General features: G+C 39.9%; 1 protein-coding gene across 3 annotated transcripts in view; it reads right to left on the minus strand.

The window, feature by feature from the left end:
- Window positions 1–5733: 5733 nt before the first annotated feature.
- Window positions 5734–20867, minus strand: part of PTP4A2 (protein tyrosine phosphatase 4A2) — a 30718-nt gene continuing 15584 nt past the window's right edge. For all 3 annotated transcript variants that reach the window (XM_082685784.1, XM_082685782.1, XM_082685783.1), the window contains 5 exons: window positions 19330–20035; window positions 16722–16814; window positions 11701–11831; window positions 9092–9166; window positions 5734–8259 (listed from right to left, as the gene is read on the minus strand). In XM_082685784.1, coding sequence (XP_082541910.1) covers window positions 8151–8259; window positions 9092–9166; window positions 11701–11831; window positions 16722–16814; window positions 19330–19425 — 504 coding nt within the window. In that variant the 5' untranslated portion in view covers window positions 19426–20035 and the 3' untranslated portion in view covers window positions 5734–8150. The remainder of the gene's footprint in view (window positions 8260–9091; window positions 9167–11700; window positions 11832–16721; window positions 16815–19329; window positions 20036–20867) is intronic.

Raw genomic sequence — 20867 nt, forward strand, 5'->3', positions numbered from 1 at the left:
GATGATTAATTGGTATTTTCATACAGCTGTGATCCATTCTGCACTTCTAGAGCTGAAAAATCATGTTTCCCCTAAAAACGTTTACCTGTGCCAGTCCTCATGAAGCCGTAGAATACCTCCAGTGTTTCAAGTACTCAGCTACACGTATGACATGTTCATTACTGGAGTCACGTTTCCTATTTCCTGATTTTAAAAAGACATTACAGTTGTGTACCCATGAAAATTAGGCTGATTTCCATACCATTCCTTGAATATTTATGTGTTCCATTGCAACAGGAAGCTAAAGATTAAATCTACCCGTGTTAACAAATTCCCATTTGTGTGTTTTAGCATGATTTGGGGAATTTAGTCCAATTTCAAGGGAATATATTCCAATTTCAAGGGGCCTATGCTTGAGGTACCCAAAAAAAATGAGTCACAGGGCTTAGGTGGAAAAGTGTTTTCGGCAAAGTGCTTTATCTATGCTGGATAAAAGCTGTGGCCTGGCAGCTCTGATCCAGTTATGATTGCTAAAGCATGTCCAGGCTGGTTAGCTAATGCCTCTGCAGGAATTTAGGCCACGCATTAACGCACGGAAGATAAAATCAATTTGAAAATTTCTTAAATCAAATACCAATCCTGGAGTAAACTCTATGTGCAGGAGAACCAGCCAACAGCAATAGGAAGCCAATTATAAGCTACGAAGCTCTCTGCTAAAATGTCCTGGTTTTTTCCTGGTAGGGCCCATTACACACAGTTTGCACAAGTTAAACCCACGGACTAGACATAACTGCTTGCTAGACACACACACACACACACACACGCACGCACACACTCTCATAAAGATGCAGCTCAATTAACAGGGACTTGTTGAGGGCAAAATCCCACAGCAACATCCTAACTGTAAACATCAGCCCCTTCTGCTATGGCCGTAGAACCAGGCATCTTAGAAATCAGGCCCGACCTCACACACTGGCCTGGCCCACTCCTCGCTATTATTTCCCTTCTCAGTTTCCTCATCTATAAAATGCGGTTAGCCATGATGGAAGCCTATGGAGATCACCTGAGACAATGTATGTAAGATTCTGAGCATTGCTGTACTTGGCAGATGCTGGCTAGCTCCTTGTTTGTCTTCCTCACTGCCCTGACTCCAAAACAGCAAAGGCGTGGAAGGCGCTGAACTCTGCTACCCAGTGTGGTTAGCAAGGTTGCGAGCAGTGAGGTATTCTGTCTGTTTCCATTTGCAAGTGTGATCTGCAGTGAAAAATCAAGAGGTGGAGGCCATTTTACAAACCTTTCCCAAGGCCAGATAGCCCAATTGGTGTAAACCAATCCCTTGAAATGTGAATGCAGATATACTGGTCATCTCTTCATGGAATCCAGGCTCTGGTGGCAGAAAAAAAAGGATAGTTTTCGACCCTACTCCTCCTCTGCTGCTCCCTTAGATGAGGCTCTTACCTCTGTCCTGGTCTATCACAGCCCATCATCAGCCCACCAGCCATAACTGGTCTTCCAGCTGCCATTCTCTGCAATTCATTTTCATTCGTTCAGCTGGCATTTACTGCTTGCATAATACGAATCAGGCGCAGGTTTATAGGGACCGTCTCTAAAGAGCCTCCTGGATAAGCTCTTTGAGCACGCATCTGACAGTGTAACTGCTGTTGTTTACCAACATTCAAAGGCTCCCCATTGCCCAAAGCAGAGATTCCCAACTTGAGACCCTGATTTGGAAAGACCTCGGTGGTGCCCGGATGTGGACATTTTGAATAAACCCCACGGTTGAGTCTGATGGCTCCTCCTGATTGAGAAACAGTAGAAAAAAATTTTCAGAGTTCTTGCTCTGACTACATAATACCCTGTGCAACATAACCCCGAGCTCACTGAACACCATCTGGCCTCTACCTAAATTTTGCCTTTCCTCCTTACTATAGTCGACCATACTAGCTGTGTTCTGTGAGCACACCAAGCTCGCTTTTTCAGGTTTATACACACCACTGCAGGTACTACTTGGGAAGTGTTTCCAGCACCTTCACACAGCATTTGCACCTAGGAGGCTCCTTTGCTTTCCTCAGAGACCTTCGCTGACCATCCCGTCTAACTCCACACGTAACTCCAGTCGCTAATTCCTCACCTGCTTTCCTTTTTTCCAATCTTCGTAGTGCCCATTGTTATCTGAACATACATCACTTTTTGGTGTCCTTGTTTATTCTTTCATCTCAATCAGAACGTAAGCCCTATAAGGTTGGAGGGTTTGTGTAGTATGTGGTAAGGGCTTAGCCACAAAATCATTACTCTTCCTAAGGGGCTTTTACCCACAGCATTCAACAAGCAATCTGATAATCGAAGTCTAGGTTCTATTCGATATTAAGAAATTGATTCCAACTCTTTCACAGAAGGCACAGGGGAAGGGGCAGAAACTACTGAGGCCTCATGGACAAGTGGACCTTGGCTGGGCCAAGGCATTTCTCGCCGGCTCCCAGGCTGTGGACTTTGTGTTCTGCTCTCTAGGCTGCTACTCCACCTTCCCCCTTGGCCTATGCTCACACAGGACCCAACATATGTATAGCGCTAACTGCCTTCTCTACATCGAAGAGTCTCCCTCAGTAAAAAGTCAGAACCTGCTGGTCCCTGATTAGCTTTGAGCCGACTGGCTCTGACCCTCGTTGTAGCCTTGGGGATGGAGAGGGAGGCACAAGGGAGGAATGTCAGCACACCTCCTAGAGTTTGAAGATGACCAAAGCAGCCTGGCACAAATCCAGACCTTCCAGAGATATCAAATCGTGCCACTTCTCCCAAACATACCTGGCTTTCACGCCTCCACTCCCTTTTATTGGTTTTTCTGCCTGAAATGTGCTTTCCTCATATCAACCTTTTTTTCTAAGTGTACAATCCAGTAGCATCTAGTACATTCACACTGTTGTGCAACCATCACCACAAATTCCAGAACATTTCATCACTACAAAAAGAAACCCCATACCCATGAGCAGTCACTCCACATCCTCACCCCCAAGCCAACCCCAGGCAACCACTCATGCGTTCAGTTCCCTCGGGTATATATCTAGAATTGGTTATTGGATATACTGGAATTGTTGGGTTATATGGCAATTCTGTTTGACTCTTTGAGAAACTGCCAAACTGTTTTCAAAAGAAGTTGTACCATTCTACATCCCCATCAGCAAAGTATGACGGTTCCAATTTCTCTACTCTTACCAGGACTTGTCATCGTCCGTCTGTCTTATCTTAGCCCTCCTAGTATGTGAAGTGGTACCTCGCACCATCAGCTTTTTCTACACCACATTGAACAGCCCAGCTCAAATATGACCACTGCAGAACCTCCTAACATGCTCCAGGATGGTTTTACTAACTTGTTTCTCCACAGTACCATCATTTACCGATCAGCGCCAATTCATTCAGTAATTACTGAGCACCTACTACATACCAACCACATTCCAGGTAAAGAGAATAGTGAACGAGACAGACACACTAAAATCTCTGTGCCCTGTGGGGCTTCTGCCTGGTGGAGAAAGGCAAACAATAGTTTGTGAAAAGGTGGTAAGCAGTATGGGGAAAAGGAAAGCACAGCAGGACGACAGGCCAATGGCACAGGGGTGGCAATTCTCAAGTGAAGGTCATGGAAGGTCTCACTGAAATTACAGCTGAGCAGGAATTGAAATCATTTCAACAATAGGACATCCACAAGAGATGTCAAGTAGGCTTTGGATAATGGGTCTGGAGTCCAGAGAAGAGAGTCTAGGCAGATAGAGCAGTAGTGGAGATAATGAAGAACCAGAAGTTTAAACGGAGGTGTTTGCTGCTAAACTAGGTGAAAACTTGGGTATGAGGTCTGTCCTAGAAAGCAAAAATCTGTGTTCGTTCTCTATGGCAGCTGTAACAAATTAGCACAAACTTAGTGGCTTAAAACACAAATTAATTATCCTAGAGTTCTACAGAAGTCCCACACAGGCCTAAAATCAAGCCCAACCTCCTGTTGGGAGGCCGAGCTCCTTTTTGAGAGACACTAGGATTGAATGTTCCCTTGATTTTTCCAGGTTCTAGAGGCCCCCTTCCTGACCTTCCAAGCCAGCAACATTGCATCTCTCAGACCATTCTTCCTTAGTCCCATCTCCTGATCTAAGCCAAGATCCTCTGCTTGTAAGGACTCACATCATTAAACTAGACCCATCCAGATAATGAGATAATCTCCCCAACTCAAACTCCTTAATTACAGCCATGAAGTCCCTTTTACCATGTAGCATTATTTACAGGTTCCAGGGACTTCAAATATGAATATAGGGTGGGGGTTGGGGTACCATTCCTCCTACAGTCAATGAGGAAAGCATTTCAAAAAGGAGTGCTCAGCCATGTTACATGCTAGTATGTTAAAAAAAAAAAAAAAAAGTTACAGATAAAGAATTAACCATTGGATTAAGAACCATAGAGGTTCTAGTTATCTTTACAAGGGCCATTTCAACTCCTCATTGGAGTGGGTTCAAAAAGACAAAAGTACAGCATGCAGTTAGAGAACTCAGTTTTGTTTTGCTATAAAGAGCAAAGGGGAGGAGTGTGAGCCAAACAGGATTTTTTTTTTCATTTTTAACATGGAAAAAGTAACAGTATGTTGTGGGCTGATGGGAAAGACCTAGCAGAGGGAAGTTAATGAACAGAATGTCTCAAATCTGTGCCCTCGAATGGGGACGGAATCTAGTACACAATTGGAAGATCTTGCCTTGTGGAGAGCATGGACCATCTGTGACTGGAAGAAGGATAGAAAGTACAAGCAGAAATGCAGGTAGGTAAGCAGAAATGCAGGTAGGTAAGCAGATGTGATGGCAGGAGCCTGTGGAAATTTCCTTATTTCTTTTTTCTAAGTTTAGGGGGGGAAAAAAAGCGTGGAAACTGAGAGAATGGGAAAAGTATTAACATCTAAGTGTTTTCAAGTTGAAGAGTAAATAAATTAGCAGGACTGTCAGATGGTTCTAAGGTCTATTTGAGGTCATGACTTTAAACACAGAGACAGAGTCAACATGTTCAGTTGCACAAGTGCATATAAGGTGGCGGACTAAGCTTAACCAAGAATGGAGCTTAGCCAGGCAAGTATAATGAAGCAAGAGATGGGGCAGGGCAATCTGCTGTGCAACCATGAGTGAATTTAACAGTGGACCACTGAATCTAAGGTAGGTAATAAACAGGAGGTGGGAAATTTAAAATAGGCAGGAGATCAATGAATTGTAAGTCACCCATGTATCCGCTTACCCTGTTCTTAACATCTACAGCTCTAACTCCTCTTCTAGACTAGTTGCCAAAGTGGGAAGTGTCTTCTCATTCTTAGTACCTTAGCAGATAAGCTTGTTTTCTGAATGGATGGACACTTGCCCATGGTCTAAGGGAAATTTTCAACCCCTCAGTCCTATGATATACAAGGTTCCTCTTTTCTCACTGTTCTCTTAAGAGTCTGAGTAAAAAGCTGCTTTATCACAATTTATGGTATAAACAAATCCCTTGGAATGAGATAAGATGAGTAATTCCTACAGTGCTGTGTCCAAGAACTAAACCACGAAATGTACCAGAAGTATCCGAACTCCAGTTAAGTTTACCCTTATTGAATACCTGGGCGGCATGAAATCTTTGAACTTCCCAACCTCTAATTATTTCACCTCCTTGCAGTAATTAACAGAACAGGCCTTGAGAATACCAAATTTTCTAAGGAGACATAAATGAAATTCAACATGAGGTGGAGAACGATACACAGACAAACAGCATGTAAAATAAGTTTTATTGTTCTTTAAAAGGGTTCGGGGTTTGGTTTTAAATCAGGCTGCATACCTTTCATCAGTCTGACATCTCTCTCACCATGTCAAACTGGCTTCAGCTAGCAATACTTCATTAAATCCAAAAGAAAAAAAAACTTTTAATTTTGAGGAAGAAAATCCAGTTCTGAGAACAATTAACATTAGTATGTAATTTAAAACAAAATGAGGGATAATGTTTCTTGTCGCTTTATACACCCTTCTCATACAGAACCAGGAATGTAATTTTCCTATCTCAGGCAGGCACTGATACTGCTGGACACTGCACACACATATACACACACATACACACACACACTCCCCACAAACAAAAATCAGAGCATGTTAAAGGGAAAATGTTTGTTACTGTATTGATCAAAACCCTTGAAGTCAATAGACAGTCTGAGTTTAGAGGGATGCTATTTTGATCTTGAACCTATGTAAAGGAATCTATTGTCAGGTTCTAAAACAAAGAATTTTGGAGAGTACCATCATTTTTCACTTTAAAATTCTAAAAAGTTTCAAAAAGCATTATTTTGTTTTATTTTCTGGGATGGGAGAGGAGAGAATCTACAGATATTCATTTAGTTAAAAATCAAAACAACTCCGGCATAGGAAATAGGCAGTTCACATAGCCAGCCAACATCTGAGGTATCATCAGTGTGAGACAAGGTCCCAGTCCATTCCTACTGGCCTAGCTGATCCTAAAAAAAACGGGAAGTTTGTGGCTCTGCATAGCAAATTCCAGCAAGATAAGATGACCCTAAGCCTTTATACAAATCCTTAGAAGCAGAGCATTACTAAGTAATATTTAGATGACGAGTGGAAGAGCCCTGGATGGTGAACTTCAACTTGCTTGGTCAATGCAGCCCGGTCACTACTGCCTTCTGCAAAGGAGAAGACAGCTTCTCTAGATCAGCACATTGAACCTGGCAAAGAATCCATGAAAATGACAGTACACCATTTCATTAGCAACAATCTCTTCACTACTCATTGGGTTGCTTTCTGTCTCTCTTCTACCCTGTATGGCCTGTGGACACACACTCACTAGGCATTGCTGGTTTTAAACCAGCATTTTGTTTTTTAATCCCAAAAAGAACCTAGTAAGAAAATAACAAGGCAATCAGTGGTTAAACTGAACTGTACATATAGGGGGTGGTTTGGAAAGTACACATCCCAGGCATTTCTCAAGTCCAAAATATCCTATCTTTGCTGTTATTCCTTTTACTGTTCCTGAAAATTCATAGTACAAGTAAGTCCTAAATAAAAATTTTAAACTACCAGCATTCTCTGAGATCATTAACAGAAAATCAGAGTAATGCTACAAACCCACAATTCTAGAAAGTGTAGAAGGTGTGCTAACTCTCTGCCTGGACACATCTTTAGTGATGGCCTGGAGTGCTCCCCTTCAGAAAACAGAAGTTTCTGGGATACCCACTTAGCTTCATTGGTTGGAAAAGAGAAAAATTTGACTTTCAGCCAAGTTCTTTGAGAAGAAAGACTATTCTTAAAATGCTATTTCCCCACTAATTTACCGAAATAAAAACCAAAACGAAAGGCTCTTGGCTACTTTGCCTAATGTTGAATAGGGTTTTCAAGAAAAGAAACTAACATGAACACCTCCATCATCAGGAAAGACTACAAACCATCTGGATCATATAATATATATGCCACTGCTTTTTTTTTTTTTTTTTTGGTGTTTTTTTTTCTTTTTTTCTTTTTTTCTTTTTTTTGTTTTGTTTTTTCTAAAAGTGCCCAGGTGGGCTTAAGGCTGCCAGACTGCACACACATCTACAGCAACAAGGGCTTCTCCTATTCCATCTATAACATGTATTAGGGGAAAAAAGAGGGATGGGGAAAGAGAAGAGTGGGAAAATATACACCCACCACCACCAAACAAAAGAAAGAAAGAAAGAAAGAAAGAAAGAAAGAAAGAAAGAAAGAAAGAAAGAAAGAAAAATCCCACATTAGGGAGATCTATGTGCCAAGCATAATGGAAAAGTGTGCTCCCCAAACAGATGGTTCTGCACAGGCTAATGTTCTGCTGGTTTTCCTTAGAGACCTATTTTGAAAAGTTAAAAAAGACAGGAGATTTTGATATAATTCAATCCTGGCAGAAATTCAAACTCTAACAATTAGGAGCAAAATCATCCTTCACTGAATTAATCCCTTTTTTCTTTCTCTTTTTCTTTTCTTAAATATTTTATTCATGTTATAGAGGGATTTCTTTTTTGTTTGCTTTTTTCCAATCATTAAGAAAGTGGTTGAGGAGTATTGAATCCATCACTACTTTGGTGACACAGTTAAGATTCCAGATTCACATTTCCAGGTACCAAGAGTTCCCTCTAAATGTACAATCAAGTCAGCCTTTGTTTACACTTCTTTCTACTGAACACAGCAGTGCCCATTGGTGTCTCGGACGCGCAATCGCATCTTAGGTCGGTATTTCTCCAGGTAAAGCAGCTGTTTGGAATTGAATGCTCCCCTTCTTTTTCTGAAAATACAAGAATGACAAACTTGATCATGTAAAAAAAAAGAGCTGTCTGACTCCCTGAAATGCATTATTTATGGCCTAAGGCCTTTCTAACTCCACACAGCTAAAAAAGGGCATATTTCCTATACCTTATCACTTCTTCAGAGGAAGGGCTGATGAGTGAGCAAGCAGTGTATGAAGCAGCAGACCCAGATGGCATTCCTTGAAATATGTCACCTTCCTAGAGCTGCTACCATACATTTTATGCCCTCTTATGACAGTCTTTCTTTCCTTTTTTTTTTTTTTTTTTTTTTTAAAGAAAAGGTTGAAAGAGAAAGGACAAGATAGTGACTGCTAAAGAATTATGGACAACAAAATAACATGGCCCATTAGTCCAGACCGATGCCAAGATTCTGTTTGGGCAATATCATCCTGATTTTGTGCCTGAACAGGTCACTAAGAGTCCTAAGTGATTAACTGCTTCTTTATAGATTCTCTTCCTTGCCTCTTGGTCCTAGGTACATTTGGAAGGTATTTTAGACATCCATTCAAAGTCACTAGATCACTTAAGACTACTACCTAGCTATTCATTTTAAAGATTCCTAGATATTCAAGTCATATACTGGACATATCCTACAGTGTCCAAATTTGCCACCTAAATTAGAAAATCTTTAAATCTGGGAACCAACAGTACTATTACAAGTCTCTCTACCACTTGTTCCTTTTGATTTCTTCAATCAAACAATCTTTTAAGCCAACAAATTATTCCATACTACAAAGGGTACTTTCCATAATTCCTTCTTCTTGTATGGTCTTGCTTTATGTGTTTCTGAACATAAAACTTTATACTCACTGTCTTATAAACTGAACTGCATCTTCATACTTCATTCCACATTCAATCAAAGCAAGTGCAACCAGCACAGGTGCCCTACAGAGAGAAACCCATCTGTAAATATCCAAAAGTCTTTGGAATTAAAGGAATTTTTTTTTAAAAGATGTATTTATTTGAGAGAATCTTGAGAGGGGTTGAGGGAGAAGAGGGAGAAACAGACTCTTCAATGAGCAGGGAGTCCGATGCGGGGCTCAATCCCGGGACTTGTGAACCATGACCTGAGCTGAAGGCAGATGCCTACCCGAATGAGCCACCCAGGCAAACTGAAAGACTTTTTTTAAAATCCAGAATTACATACTACCAAAATAATGCAAAGCTTGAGCTTTCCTTTTTTCTCTTATACTAAATATCTGGTTTCCCTATACAGTAAAGGAGAGTTTCTATGGTGTCATCCACTTCTAGTAAAGCACTAAATTCTGTATCTTCATTAAGAGATCTTTACTCTTGGGGCGCCTGAATGGCTCAGAAGGTTAAGTGCTGGACTCTTGATTTTGGCTCATGTCACGATCTCAGCATCGTGAGATCAAGCCCTGTGGGGGGCTCCATACTGGGTGTGAAGCCTGCTTCAGATTCTCTCTCCCTAACCCTCTGCTTCTCCCTGCTCCCCTGCAGGCATGCACTCTTTCTAAACAAAATCTTTATTCTTTAAAACATCACGTTATTATCTCAAATTTTCACATTTTATGTCATCAAAAATTCTTCATTAGTCTTTAACCAACATCACAGTTAAAAAAAAAAAGACCAAATGTGTCATCTATATTGAGTGTCTCAGAAATTCATTACAAACCCATTTTAATATCTTTTCCTCATCAAATGCTAAAAAATTGCTAGAGTTCTTCAACAAAATCCTTTCTGGAGCTAGTAAGATGTTAGGGAATTGGTCATTAAGAACAGATCTCTTTGGGGCGCCTGGGTGGCTCAGTGGGTTAGAGCCTCTGCCTTCGGCTCGGGTCGTGATCCCAGGGTCCTGGGATGGAGCCCCGCGTCGGGCTCTCTGCTCAGCCGGGAGCCTGCTTCCCTTCCTCTCTCTCTGCCTGCCTCTCTGTCTACTTGTGATCTCTGTCTGTCAAATAAATAACTAAATAAAAATTAAAAAAAAAAAAAAAAAAAAGAAGAACAGATCTCTTTGTAAGTACGTGGGCTTAGTTTTTTTAACATCTAACAAGGGACACTGAGGCCTGAGCAGGTCTCAACCTATCTGTGGTTTGGGGATGCTATCTGCTTCATAAAGCAAAGTAGAGGGTTTGTCTTCTGGGAAGACAAAGCTGTCTCCTCCTCTGAAAAAGTCTCCAACATAGTTGGATCTGGCATCTTTCAGGAACAGGAAGGCAAGGATTGAAGCCTTATGAGTCTGGGTTTATAGCTGAGGTAGAGAGAGAAGACAGTGGTTATAACCATAAAGTCCAGGTAAAGTGTAGTTACCTCCAGGACTCATCACTGTTAACACCCAGTCTGAGTTTCAGGACAGTCACAGAAGCAGATTCCTTAACAATAAAATAATAGTAATACACACACAGACAAAAATCTAGCAAGGGAAATGATGTTTCAAAATGTCCACTACATGGTACCAACTCTGGGCTACCTGTAGGATAGCTACCAGTTATAAAACTGCCCAAGTCAAGTTAGAACACTACCTTCACCCTTCAGAGTAAGGACTGGAACTTCTGACCCTGAAGAAGAAACTGTACCACACTAAACTGCAAAAAAAGGAAAAGGGCAAACAAAGGGCTGAGCAGGACTAATAATCTGAGTCACCACCACCTTGAGGCAAGAGCAGCCTGCACTAATGTTCTGAGTCAAAGTGCACATGATAAATTGGCATTTAATCTGCTGTTGATGAGAATGTTGCAACACCATTCCATGCAATGCTCAAGGAAAAAGGTTTTAAAATCAAAGTTAATTTTCGTTCTCCGTACATCTCCTTTCAGAAGTTTAAAGTTCAGCCATCTGCTCTGCACCTATTAACTTCCCATTCATCTCAATCCAAAATTAACCACATATAGATTCTTCGGAATCTAAAATTATTTCCATTTTGTTGCCCATTTCAAAGACCCATTTTCAAAGCCTTTTAGAATGTGAAATAATGAGGAAAAAAACTCATACTGAATTAAGACCAATTTTTAGCTCAAATATAAGATAATTACATTAAATCAGTTTCAAAACAATCTCTGAGCCATCATCCACTAAGTCAGAAGCAGACAACCCACGAAACACAAAAAGCTGCCTTAAGAAACCATTAAACCAGGGGCGCCTGGGTGGCTCAGTGGGTTAAAGCCTCTGCCTTCAGCTCAGGTCATGATCCCAGGGCCCTGGGATTGAGCCCCGCATTGGGCTCTCTGCTCAGCAGGGAGCCTGCTTACCCCCCCACTCTCTGCCTACCTCTCTCTACTTATGATCTCTGTCAAATAAATAAAATCTTAAAAAAAAAAAAAAAAAAAGAAACCATTAAACCAGCTTCTGCTCTCATTTCCTTTTCCTTCAGGTAATTACGTATTTGGGGTAATAAATACAAAACTTCTACCAAAGTGAAATTTTTGATAATGAACTCTGAGACAAAGATAAGAGCTTACCTTCCCAATCCTGCAACACAATGCACTGCAACACAGCAACCTGGCTCTTCACGAAATTTGGTTTTTAACAGGTTTAGCCAATCATCTACTATCTGATTAGGGGGTGGCGCTCCATCATCAAACGGCCAATCCTGGAAAGAAAAGATCTTTTATATTACACTGTTATTTTTTGCAGCATAGTATCTAATGCAGAACAGCTGCACAGAAACAGGGTGGATCAAACTGAACTAACTATACTTTATACACCTGGTTTTGTTTTTTTTAAGGGGATGTGGGTGCAGGGGGTGGGGGAGAGAATCTTAAGCAGGCTCCATGCACAGCACAGAGCCCAATACAGGGCTCAATCTCATAACCCTGAGATCATGACCTGAGCCAAAATCAAGAGTTGGACCCAACCGAATGAGCCATCCAGTTGCCCCCACATACCTATTCCATTTTTTTTAAAGATTTTATTTATTTATTTGAGAGAGAGAGAGAGAGAGAGAGTATACAAGCAGGGGGAAGGGTAGAGGGAGAAGCAGACTCCCTGCTGAACAGGGAGCCCAACACAGGGCTTGATCCCAGGACCGTGAGATCATGACCTCAGCTGAAGGCAGACAATGGACTGAGCCACCCAGGTGACCCAACACATACCTATTCTTATTAACACAATTCTGATCACTACTGAAGTTTTTTCTAAGATCAAAATTGTTGTGTGCCAAATAACTTAACCTAGATGACATGTCAGCACTGTAAGCATCTAATTTTATCTTATAGAAATCTCTTATCAGAGTGGTTAAAAAAAACTAGAGTTCTTCAAATATTTTTATTTGAATAAAGCAATAATTAGACATAATGGAGACTGTTATTAAGGCCTAGGCAAAGTATGAGAGAATACAACACCTGTCAATATAATTTAAAAGTCCACTCTGGCACAGAAGTATACCAAGTAGTATCTCATCGATCTCTACAAATATTTTGAGGATTATCCCCAAAGAGCTCTAAGCTCTGATGCCTTTTCTTTAGAGAAAGGCTCTTTCATAAGAAATCTCCAGTAGTTAGCATATCATAACAGAAATATACTACCATCTTTGTGCTTATATATTTTAAAAATGGGGTAGGGAGGCACCTGGGCGGCTCAGTCAGTTAAGCATCTGCTTTCGACTTGATCATGATCCCAGGGGCCTATGTGTCTGGCTTCCTGTTTGGAGAAGAGTCTACTTCTCCCTCTCCCTCTGCCCCTCCCCATACGTATGCACACTCTCTAACAAATAAAATCTTTAAAAATAAATAAATAAATAGCCAAGTACTAAATATTTTTGAAGCTCTGCCTAAATTATACATATCCCATTTAACAAGCACAGTGCCACAGGATAGGCTCCTGAGCAAATGGAGACCTTTTTTCCAAGTATCCCTTTTTCTTTTTACATTCATCAATTTGTTTATGTGCGTGTTTTTAAGTCACCTCTACCCCCAAGGTGGGGCTGAAACTCATGACTCCAAGATTAAGAGTTGCATGCTCCACTGACTGAGCCAGCCAGACACCCCTTGGGTTGTTTTTTAATTAAGACCAACCCCATGAGCATCTAGGCAGGGTTTATCTTCCTTTCTACCTAGAAAAAGGGCCCAAGAAACCAACATAAATCAGCTTTAAGGAAAGAAGGGAAGAGAATTCACATTTTGCATTCCCCTACTCCCATCCAGCTTCAAGAACAGATATGCAAAAACACTGGGAATTCTTTTTAAAACATAAGATTACTCTAATGAGGCTGGATAAGGATACTCTAAGATGCTAGAGAAAGAAAAAGAAAAAAAAAGTGACAAAGCACTAAATTGATTCTGCACTCATTACGGGCACCGCTAGAACACTTCATGTAGCCCATTAGCCGTGACAACACATTATGTTTGTCAACTACATCCCATAATTAAAGGGCTGTCAGTGTTATCATTATAAATGTCACTAAGTTTAACTGTAAATAGCAGTAAAACCAGGAAGCAAGTGCCTTAGAATATGAGCTTATTTCCTCTAATACTACCTAAAATGCACCCAGTTAAGTAACAATAATGTGAAATATGCTTCACTTGTTCATATTAAGCAGTTTCTATCAAAAAATCATTAAAATAATTTAGAACTGTCTGAACTTCAAACTGACATAACTGAAATCGCCATTAGTCTTTCCCAATATGCCTCCGATTTGCAAGAACATTAGTTAAAAGATTTTAAAGGTCTAATTTGGGGGATATCCTCTTATAAAGTATTCCAGGGGCACCTGGTGGCTCAGTCAGTTGAGCATCTGACTTGGTTTCGGAATGGAGTCTGCCTGAGATTCTTTCTCTCCCTTTGTCCCTCCCCCCACTCACACTCTCTCTCTTTCTCTAAAATAAATAAATAAATAAAACCACAAAATATTCCAAACTTTCTTCACCTAGCAAAAGTAGATTAACAATCCACTTAAAATCTCTGGAAAAAGGGGGCACCTGGGTGGCTCAGTGGGTTAAAACCTGTCTTCTGCTCAAGTCATGATCCCGTGGTCCTAGGATCGAGCCCCGCCTAGGGCTCTCTGCTCAGCAGGGAGCCTGCTTCCTCTCTCTCTCTGCCTACTAGTGATCTCTGTCTGTCAAATAAATAAATAAAATCTTAAAAAAAAAAAAAAACTCTGGAAAAAGGAAAGAAATTCCAAGCTTAATTCTAAATGTTAGATTTTTAATTTTATCTGATCACAGCTATTTAAACCAAAGTGTCAATTTAAATGCACAGAATAAATCCCAGACTCACCATTATCTTCAACATCCTAGTTCAAGTTCTTTAGTTCACTTCTACTTCAAAGAAGTGTTTACCAACATTACTGATTCAAACAAACTATAGTCAACCCACAGTTCATTTTCTCATCCATGCCATCTGTCAAAACAAACTGATTTCTCATCTGCCCACTGGAGAACATACTCACAATATAGGAAAAAGAACTCATAGTCAACCTAGTTTCAGAAGTTAAAATTTTTGTTTTTATATCTTTAAACACAAGATTACATTTTATACATATCCCCAATGACTTCCAGCCAGGGCACCTTAAAGTCCTTTAGAAATGGGAATACAAGCAAATCATTACCATGGCATTCTATTAAAATACATTTTTTTTTTTTTAAAGATTTTATTTATTTATTTGACAGAGAGAAATCACAAGTAGATGGAGAGGCAGGCAGAGAGAGAGAGGGAAGCAGGCTCCCTGCTGAGCAGAGAGCCCGATGCGGGACTCGATCCCAGGACCCTGAGATCATGACCTGAGCTGAAGGCAGCGGCTCAACCCGCTGAGCCACCCAGGCGCCCTAAAATACATTTTTTAAAAACATAATGCTTGGCTATTTAGTTTTTGTGTTTCACCAAATGGAGGTAAGGAAACTTTATGGATCAGATATAAGACAACTGCCTTACCAACAGGACATTTATTTTCTTTGTATGAACTGCCTTCCCAACTACTGACCAATGCATAAAGACTACAGACCTTTCAAAAAAAAAAAAAAAGAACATAACCTCCTATCACTATCTTCTTTATTACTTTCTTCCTAACCAACTACTTTAAAACTCTCTAATTCTTATTCTCTTCCTACAATACTGTCTTCCCACAATTAAATCAAAGAACCCTACTAAAACACCTAAGACTACAAGGTCATTTCATTACATGCTCTTGAGCTTCAAACAACTATTTATAGGCAAGAAGGTACAACATTTTACCTAATCTGAGGCTCCTGTTTCCAACAAAAGAAATAGTGTACTTAGAGACTAAGGAGGAATTTAAAATAATTCCAATCGCTTCATGTTCAAACTGAAAATAAAAGAAACCTAATCACAGAAAACCTTCTTAGAAACCTACCACAAAGTGTCAGAAGCAAGATGCCCTCTCCCATCTTAACCTCTTCTCCAGGCTTTTCTGTCCCCTATCGGTTTATCCACAAAACAGTAAGTAACGAATTAGTGTTTGCAAAGTCAGAAAGAATACAGCTGGTCCTCAAACAACACAGGTTTGAACTGTGTGGGTCCATTTACAGGCAGATTTTTTTCTAATAAACACAGTATAGTACTATAAATGTATTTTCGCTTATCTTTTCTTAATAAAATTTTCTTCTCTCTAGCTAACTTTATCGTAAGAATATAGCACATAATACATGTAACATACAAAATACATGTTAATGTATTTTGCTATATAATGCTATTGGTCGGGCCCCTAACCTCACATTCAAGAGCCAACTGTATTTCCATGTGACTTAAAAATTTCTTATGGAAATTAGTTTCAGTTAGATTCAAACCAGTAGCCTAGATACAAAAGCTAAATATTGCAATAATATCCTAGAGAAAACAAAATGCAAATTTCCATTTTCTTAAAATAAGTGTACACTCAATTTTGCTTTTCATTGTTGAAAATACTCCACATACATAGACTTTAAGGGCACAAATGAACAAAACTGCCAATTCAAAAACCTTTTAAAGACTGTTTTCAACACTGTATCTCCTATAAGCTTAAAAAGCATACTACTGGGGCGCCTGGGTGGCTCAGTGGGTTAAGCCGCTGCCTTCGGCTCAGGTCATGATCTCAGGGTCCTGGGATCGAGTCCCGCATTGGGCTCTCTGCTTAGCAGGGAGTCTGCTTCCCTCTCTCTCTCTCTGCCTGCCTCTCCGATTACTTGTGATTTCTCTGTCAAATGGATGAATAAAATCTTTAAAGAAAAAAAAAAAAAAAAAGCATACTTCTGAGGGCCTGGTTTTAAAAATAGTTAAGTTTAAAAGGTACTACTTGTTTGGGTGCCTGGGTGGCTCAGTGGTTAAGCCGCTGCCTTCGGCTCAGGTCATGATCTCAGGGTCCTGGGATCGAGTCCCGCATCAGGCTCTCTGCTCAGCAGGGAGCCTGCTTCCTCCTCTCTCTCTCTCTGCCTGCCTCTCTGCCTACTTGTGATTTCTCTCTGTCAAATAAATAAATAAAATCTTTAAAAAAAAAAAAAAAAAAGGTACTACTTGTTTGTAGTGAAAGATGAAAACACTACACACTCACTAGAACGTGGATTCCTTCTTTTTCAACTGGAGCCTTATCGTATGTAGCATCACAAACTCGAACCAAAGTTGTCACTCCATACTTCTTAAGTTCCTTTAAAGAAGACAAATACAAGGTATCATACTTTTAGAATCTGCAACCAAAGCTTTAAAAATAAACTGAAGCAATGAGACATCATTTTTAGACAAAGATAAAAATCATTCTCATTGTGGCAACATATAGAATGAACACTCAGGCTCTTACTGGAAGCATCAACACAATCACCTTTATAAAGGGACAATTTGGTAACATCACAAAAACTATAAAAGCACAATACACTTTGACCTAGAAATTCTACTTCTGAGAATTTATACTAACAAAGTAATTAAAGATATACCCAAATATTTTGGTACCAGTGTGTTCAACATAGGCTGTTTGGAATGGTAAAAAGATGGAAAGATGAATAGTCCAAAAACAGGGTAACATAATATGGCACATTCATACAGGATACTGTGACAGCTATAAAAATAATACTAAAAAGGATGGGGGAAGATTTTTTAAAACATAGTGTGATCCTGGGGCGCCTGTCTTGGGTTGTGATATCGGGGTCCTGGGACGAAGCCCTGCATCAGGCTCTCTGCTCAATGGGGAGCCTGCTTCCCCTCTCTCTCTGCCTGCCTCTCTGCCTACTTGTGATCGTGCTCTCTCTGTCAAATAAATAATATATATATATATGTATGTATTCCCTCTCTCACTGTCTCTCTCCCTGTGTTTCAAAAAAAATGTTTAATTTAAAAACAAAATCTTTTAAAAAATTAATAAAATGAAAAAGCAGAGGTAATTTTGAAATTAAGATTTAAAAGTGGTATCATATTACGAAGCCTACATATATACCATCACAGCCAGAAGCCTTGCTCCTTGGGAGGCTTGGGGGCTTAGTGGTTAAGCCTCCACCTTCAGCTCAGGTCAGGATCCCAGGGTCCTGAGATGGAGCCTGCATCACATTGGGCTCTCTGCTCAGCAGGGAGCCTGCTTCTCCCTCTGCCTCTGCCTACTTGTGATCTCTCTCCCTGTGTCAAATAAATAAATAAATAATCTTTAAAAAAAAAAAAAAAAAAAGCAGCAGCCTTGTTCCTTTAAAAATTTTCCTACTTCATGCCTAATCCAGTGACCACCTATTTTCAGTGGGCCACTAACATCTTTTTATAGTTAAAGGACAGTGGCCTCTGCCACTTCTGGAGTCTATGGCCAAGGAATCCATAGGCTGAAAATATTATCACATAATTCAACGAGGCTTAAAGGTGACTGAACAACCTAATGGCACACAGGCCTGGAATCAACTTGTACACTGTGTACACAAAGTTAAGAAGCTCTGGGAATTAAGTATAAATGAGCAGGAACAATGCTATCCTATAAGAAGCGTCCATCTAGGGACGCCTGGGTGGCTCAGTTGGTTACGTGGCTGCCTTCGGCTCAGGTCATGATCCCAGCGTCCTGGGATCGAGTCCCACATCGGGCTCTCTGCTCAGCAGGGAGCCTGCTTCTCCCTCTGCCTCTGCCTGCCACTCTGTCTCCCTATGCTCACTCTCTCTGACAAATAAATAAATAAAATCTTTAAAAAAAAAAAAAAAGAAAAAGAAAAAAAGTGTCCATCTATCATTTTGTTATCTAAAGAGTAAAGTTATTTTAATTGCTAAAGGAATTTAATTCTCACAGAAAGGCCTTCTAAAACAGACACAGGAAAAGTTGTTAGTATTACATGGAGTCAGTAATTTTAAAACATTTCAAAGTACAGATAAAATCCTACTAAAATGAACTCCACAGTGGCCATTCACTGAAAGGTTGTAACAGAAATTTTTATAGTAAATATTTGTGTCCTTAAGCAAGTCAAAACCTCTTCTGAACTACTGTGCCATCTGTAACATGAGAGGGGTGGATTTAGGATCCCTAGGAGTTCATTCAGCTCTCTAAGACTACTCCATAAATATAGCAGAGAAAATGAAGGATCTGACATAAAAATGTTATCTAAAATACCTTTCCTCCCTGTAAGGTTCTAATCCGTGTATATGATGGTTACTATTGCTAAGTAGTTCTGGAGTACGTTTTCATCAAAAGAGGCTAGAATATTTGAGGCAGACATGGGTTTCTGAGTCAGACACAGTTCTACCGTAGGCTGTATACCTTGAGGTAAATTACTAAATTACCATATTGCTCTGAAACTCAGTTTCCTCATCTAGAGGATGAAGACAGTAACAGTACCTATACCTCATAGGGCTATTTTGAGTAGTAAATGATATAATGCACAAAACTGCTTATTGTAATGTTGGATACATACTAAGTGTTCAATAAATGTTAATTATTTTTATTATTAAAAATACGATGAACTGCTATGTAGAAAGGATATTGAAAAACTAGGTAATTTCTAAAGTCTCCCCAAATTCCATAAATGTTATTTTAAAAACCTGTTATAGCTAATTCAACCCAATTCGAACAAAGATTAGTAGGAGAATGATCCATATTCCAAACAAAGAATTAAACAGCCTTGGGTTAAGAGATGCCTTCAAAATGCTGTTCATTTATAACTGTACCGATCAATCAACCCAAAAAGTAGACCAAACTGCAGTCTTACCTCTGTGAATTTGTTGAGGGTAGCATTGGTAGGGTTGTGAGTTATCAGAAAACGCATGTTCTCATAGGAGATCTCCACAGGGGCTGGACGGTTCATTATGGCAAATAAAAAGTGTGAGCGTGCGTGTATGGGTGTGATGGGGGAAATGACCAAAAAAAAAAAAAAAAATCAATAAATCTTGAAATGTTTCACAGCAGAAAACATTAAAAAAGACCACTAAAATGCCTACTATCGATCAGTGTTTGCTCTATTCAACTTGTTTATTCTTTAAGAAGCTTCTCTCTTCAAGGTAAGCAGAAGTATTTAGAATCCACTTGAATCCAAATTCAACTTGGGCCTCAATGTCTGCAGATGGATACCTTCGGACTCCAAAAAAATCCAACTACATACAAAACTTAAGTAGCCTTTACTACATTTAGGCACTAGTGAGACAAGTTAAAAGTGTAGGTTGCTTTCCACTTTTGTTTACTTGATGCTTAATTTTACTGGAGTCATTAAAAGAAATATGCTTGTAATAAAAAAAAAAAAAAAAGCCAACTATTTCTGAGGCCAGTCTTGGTGTCCAGAGTCTTCAAGGCAAGGTTAATTATGGCACATAGAACCCCCAAGCTCACTTGTCAGCGAAAACGCTGTGCTGAGCCTGGCAGAAGTCTGCCCTCACGCTCAGAATCGCCATAAATGTGCAACGTATATCCCAACGAAAAACCTAGAGGAGAAAAGCATAAGTAAAATGAACTGGAGACTGACAGCACAGTAAACATATTCAAAGTCAAGAATACGTTCTCTATGAATCCAAAGACATCTGAAATGCCACCAATTCTTAATTACTGTCATCTACAAAGACAATGTTAAAAATGTATACCAAGAATTTTAAAAGTCAGAAATTCAAAAGTATGTCTTTCTTTTTCAAAAGAGGGTTCAACAAAATTTCTGTATTCGTAAGAATATTTGTAACTCAAGTCATTTTTAAGTGACCTTATTTTCAAGTTCATTTATTTTATTTTTACTTGACAGAGATCACAAGTAGGCAGAGAGGCAGGCATAGAGAGAGGGGGAAGCAGGCTCCCCACCTAGCAGAGAGCCCGAAGTGGGGCTCAATCCCAGAACCCTGAGACCACGACCTGAGCTGAAGGCAGAGGTTTTAACCCACTGAGCCACCCAGGCACCTCTTTCAAGCTCATTTAAAAGAGTTATTAGGGTTGCCTGGGTGGCTCAGTTGTTAAGTGTCTGCCTTAGGCTTGGGTCATGATCACAGTGTGCTGGGATCAAGCCTTGCACTGGGCTGCATGCTCAGCAGGAAGCCTGTTTCTCCCTCTCCCACTCCCCCCGACCCCGGCCGCTTGTGTTCCCTCTCTGTCTCCCTGTCAAATACATAAATAAAATCTTCTTAAAAAAAGTTAAATTTAAAAAAAAAAGTTATTAAAAGATCCTTAAAGAAAGCTTCCCTCCATAGACTCTTCATAAAGCTCACAATGATTGCATTCTTCTGCTTTGATGGTTCAGTCCTTTACACAGACACTTTGCTTAAAATAACATAC

The sequence above is a fragment of the Mustela nivalis genome, assembly GCF_964662115.1.
Source record: "Mustela nivalis genome assembly, chromosome: 10".
NCBI lineage: Eukaryota > Metazoa > Chordata > Mammalia > Carnivora > Mustelidae > Mustela > Mustela nivalis.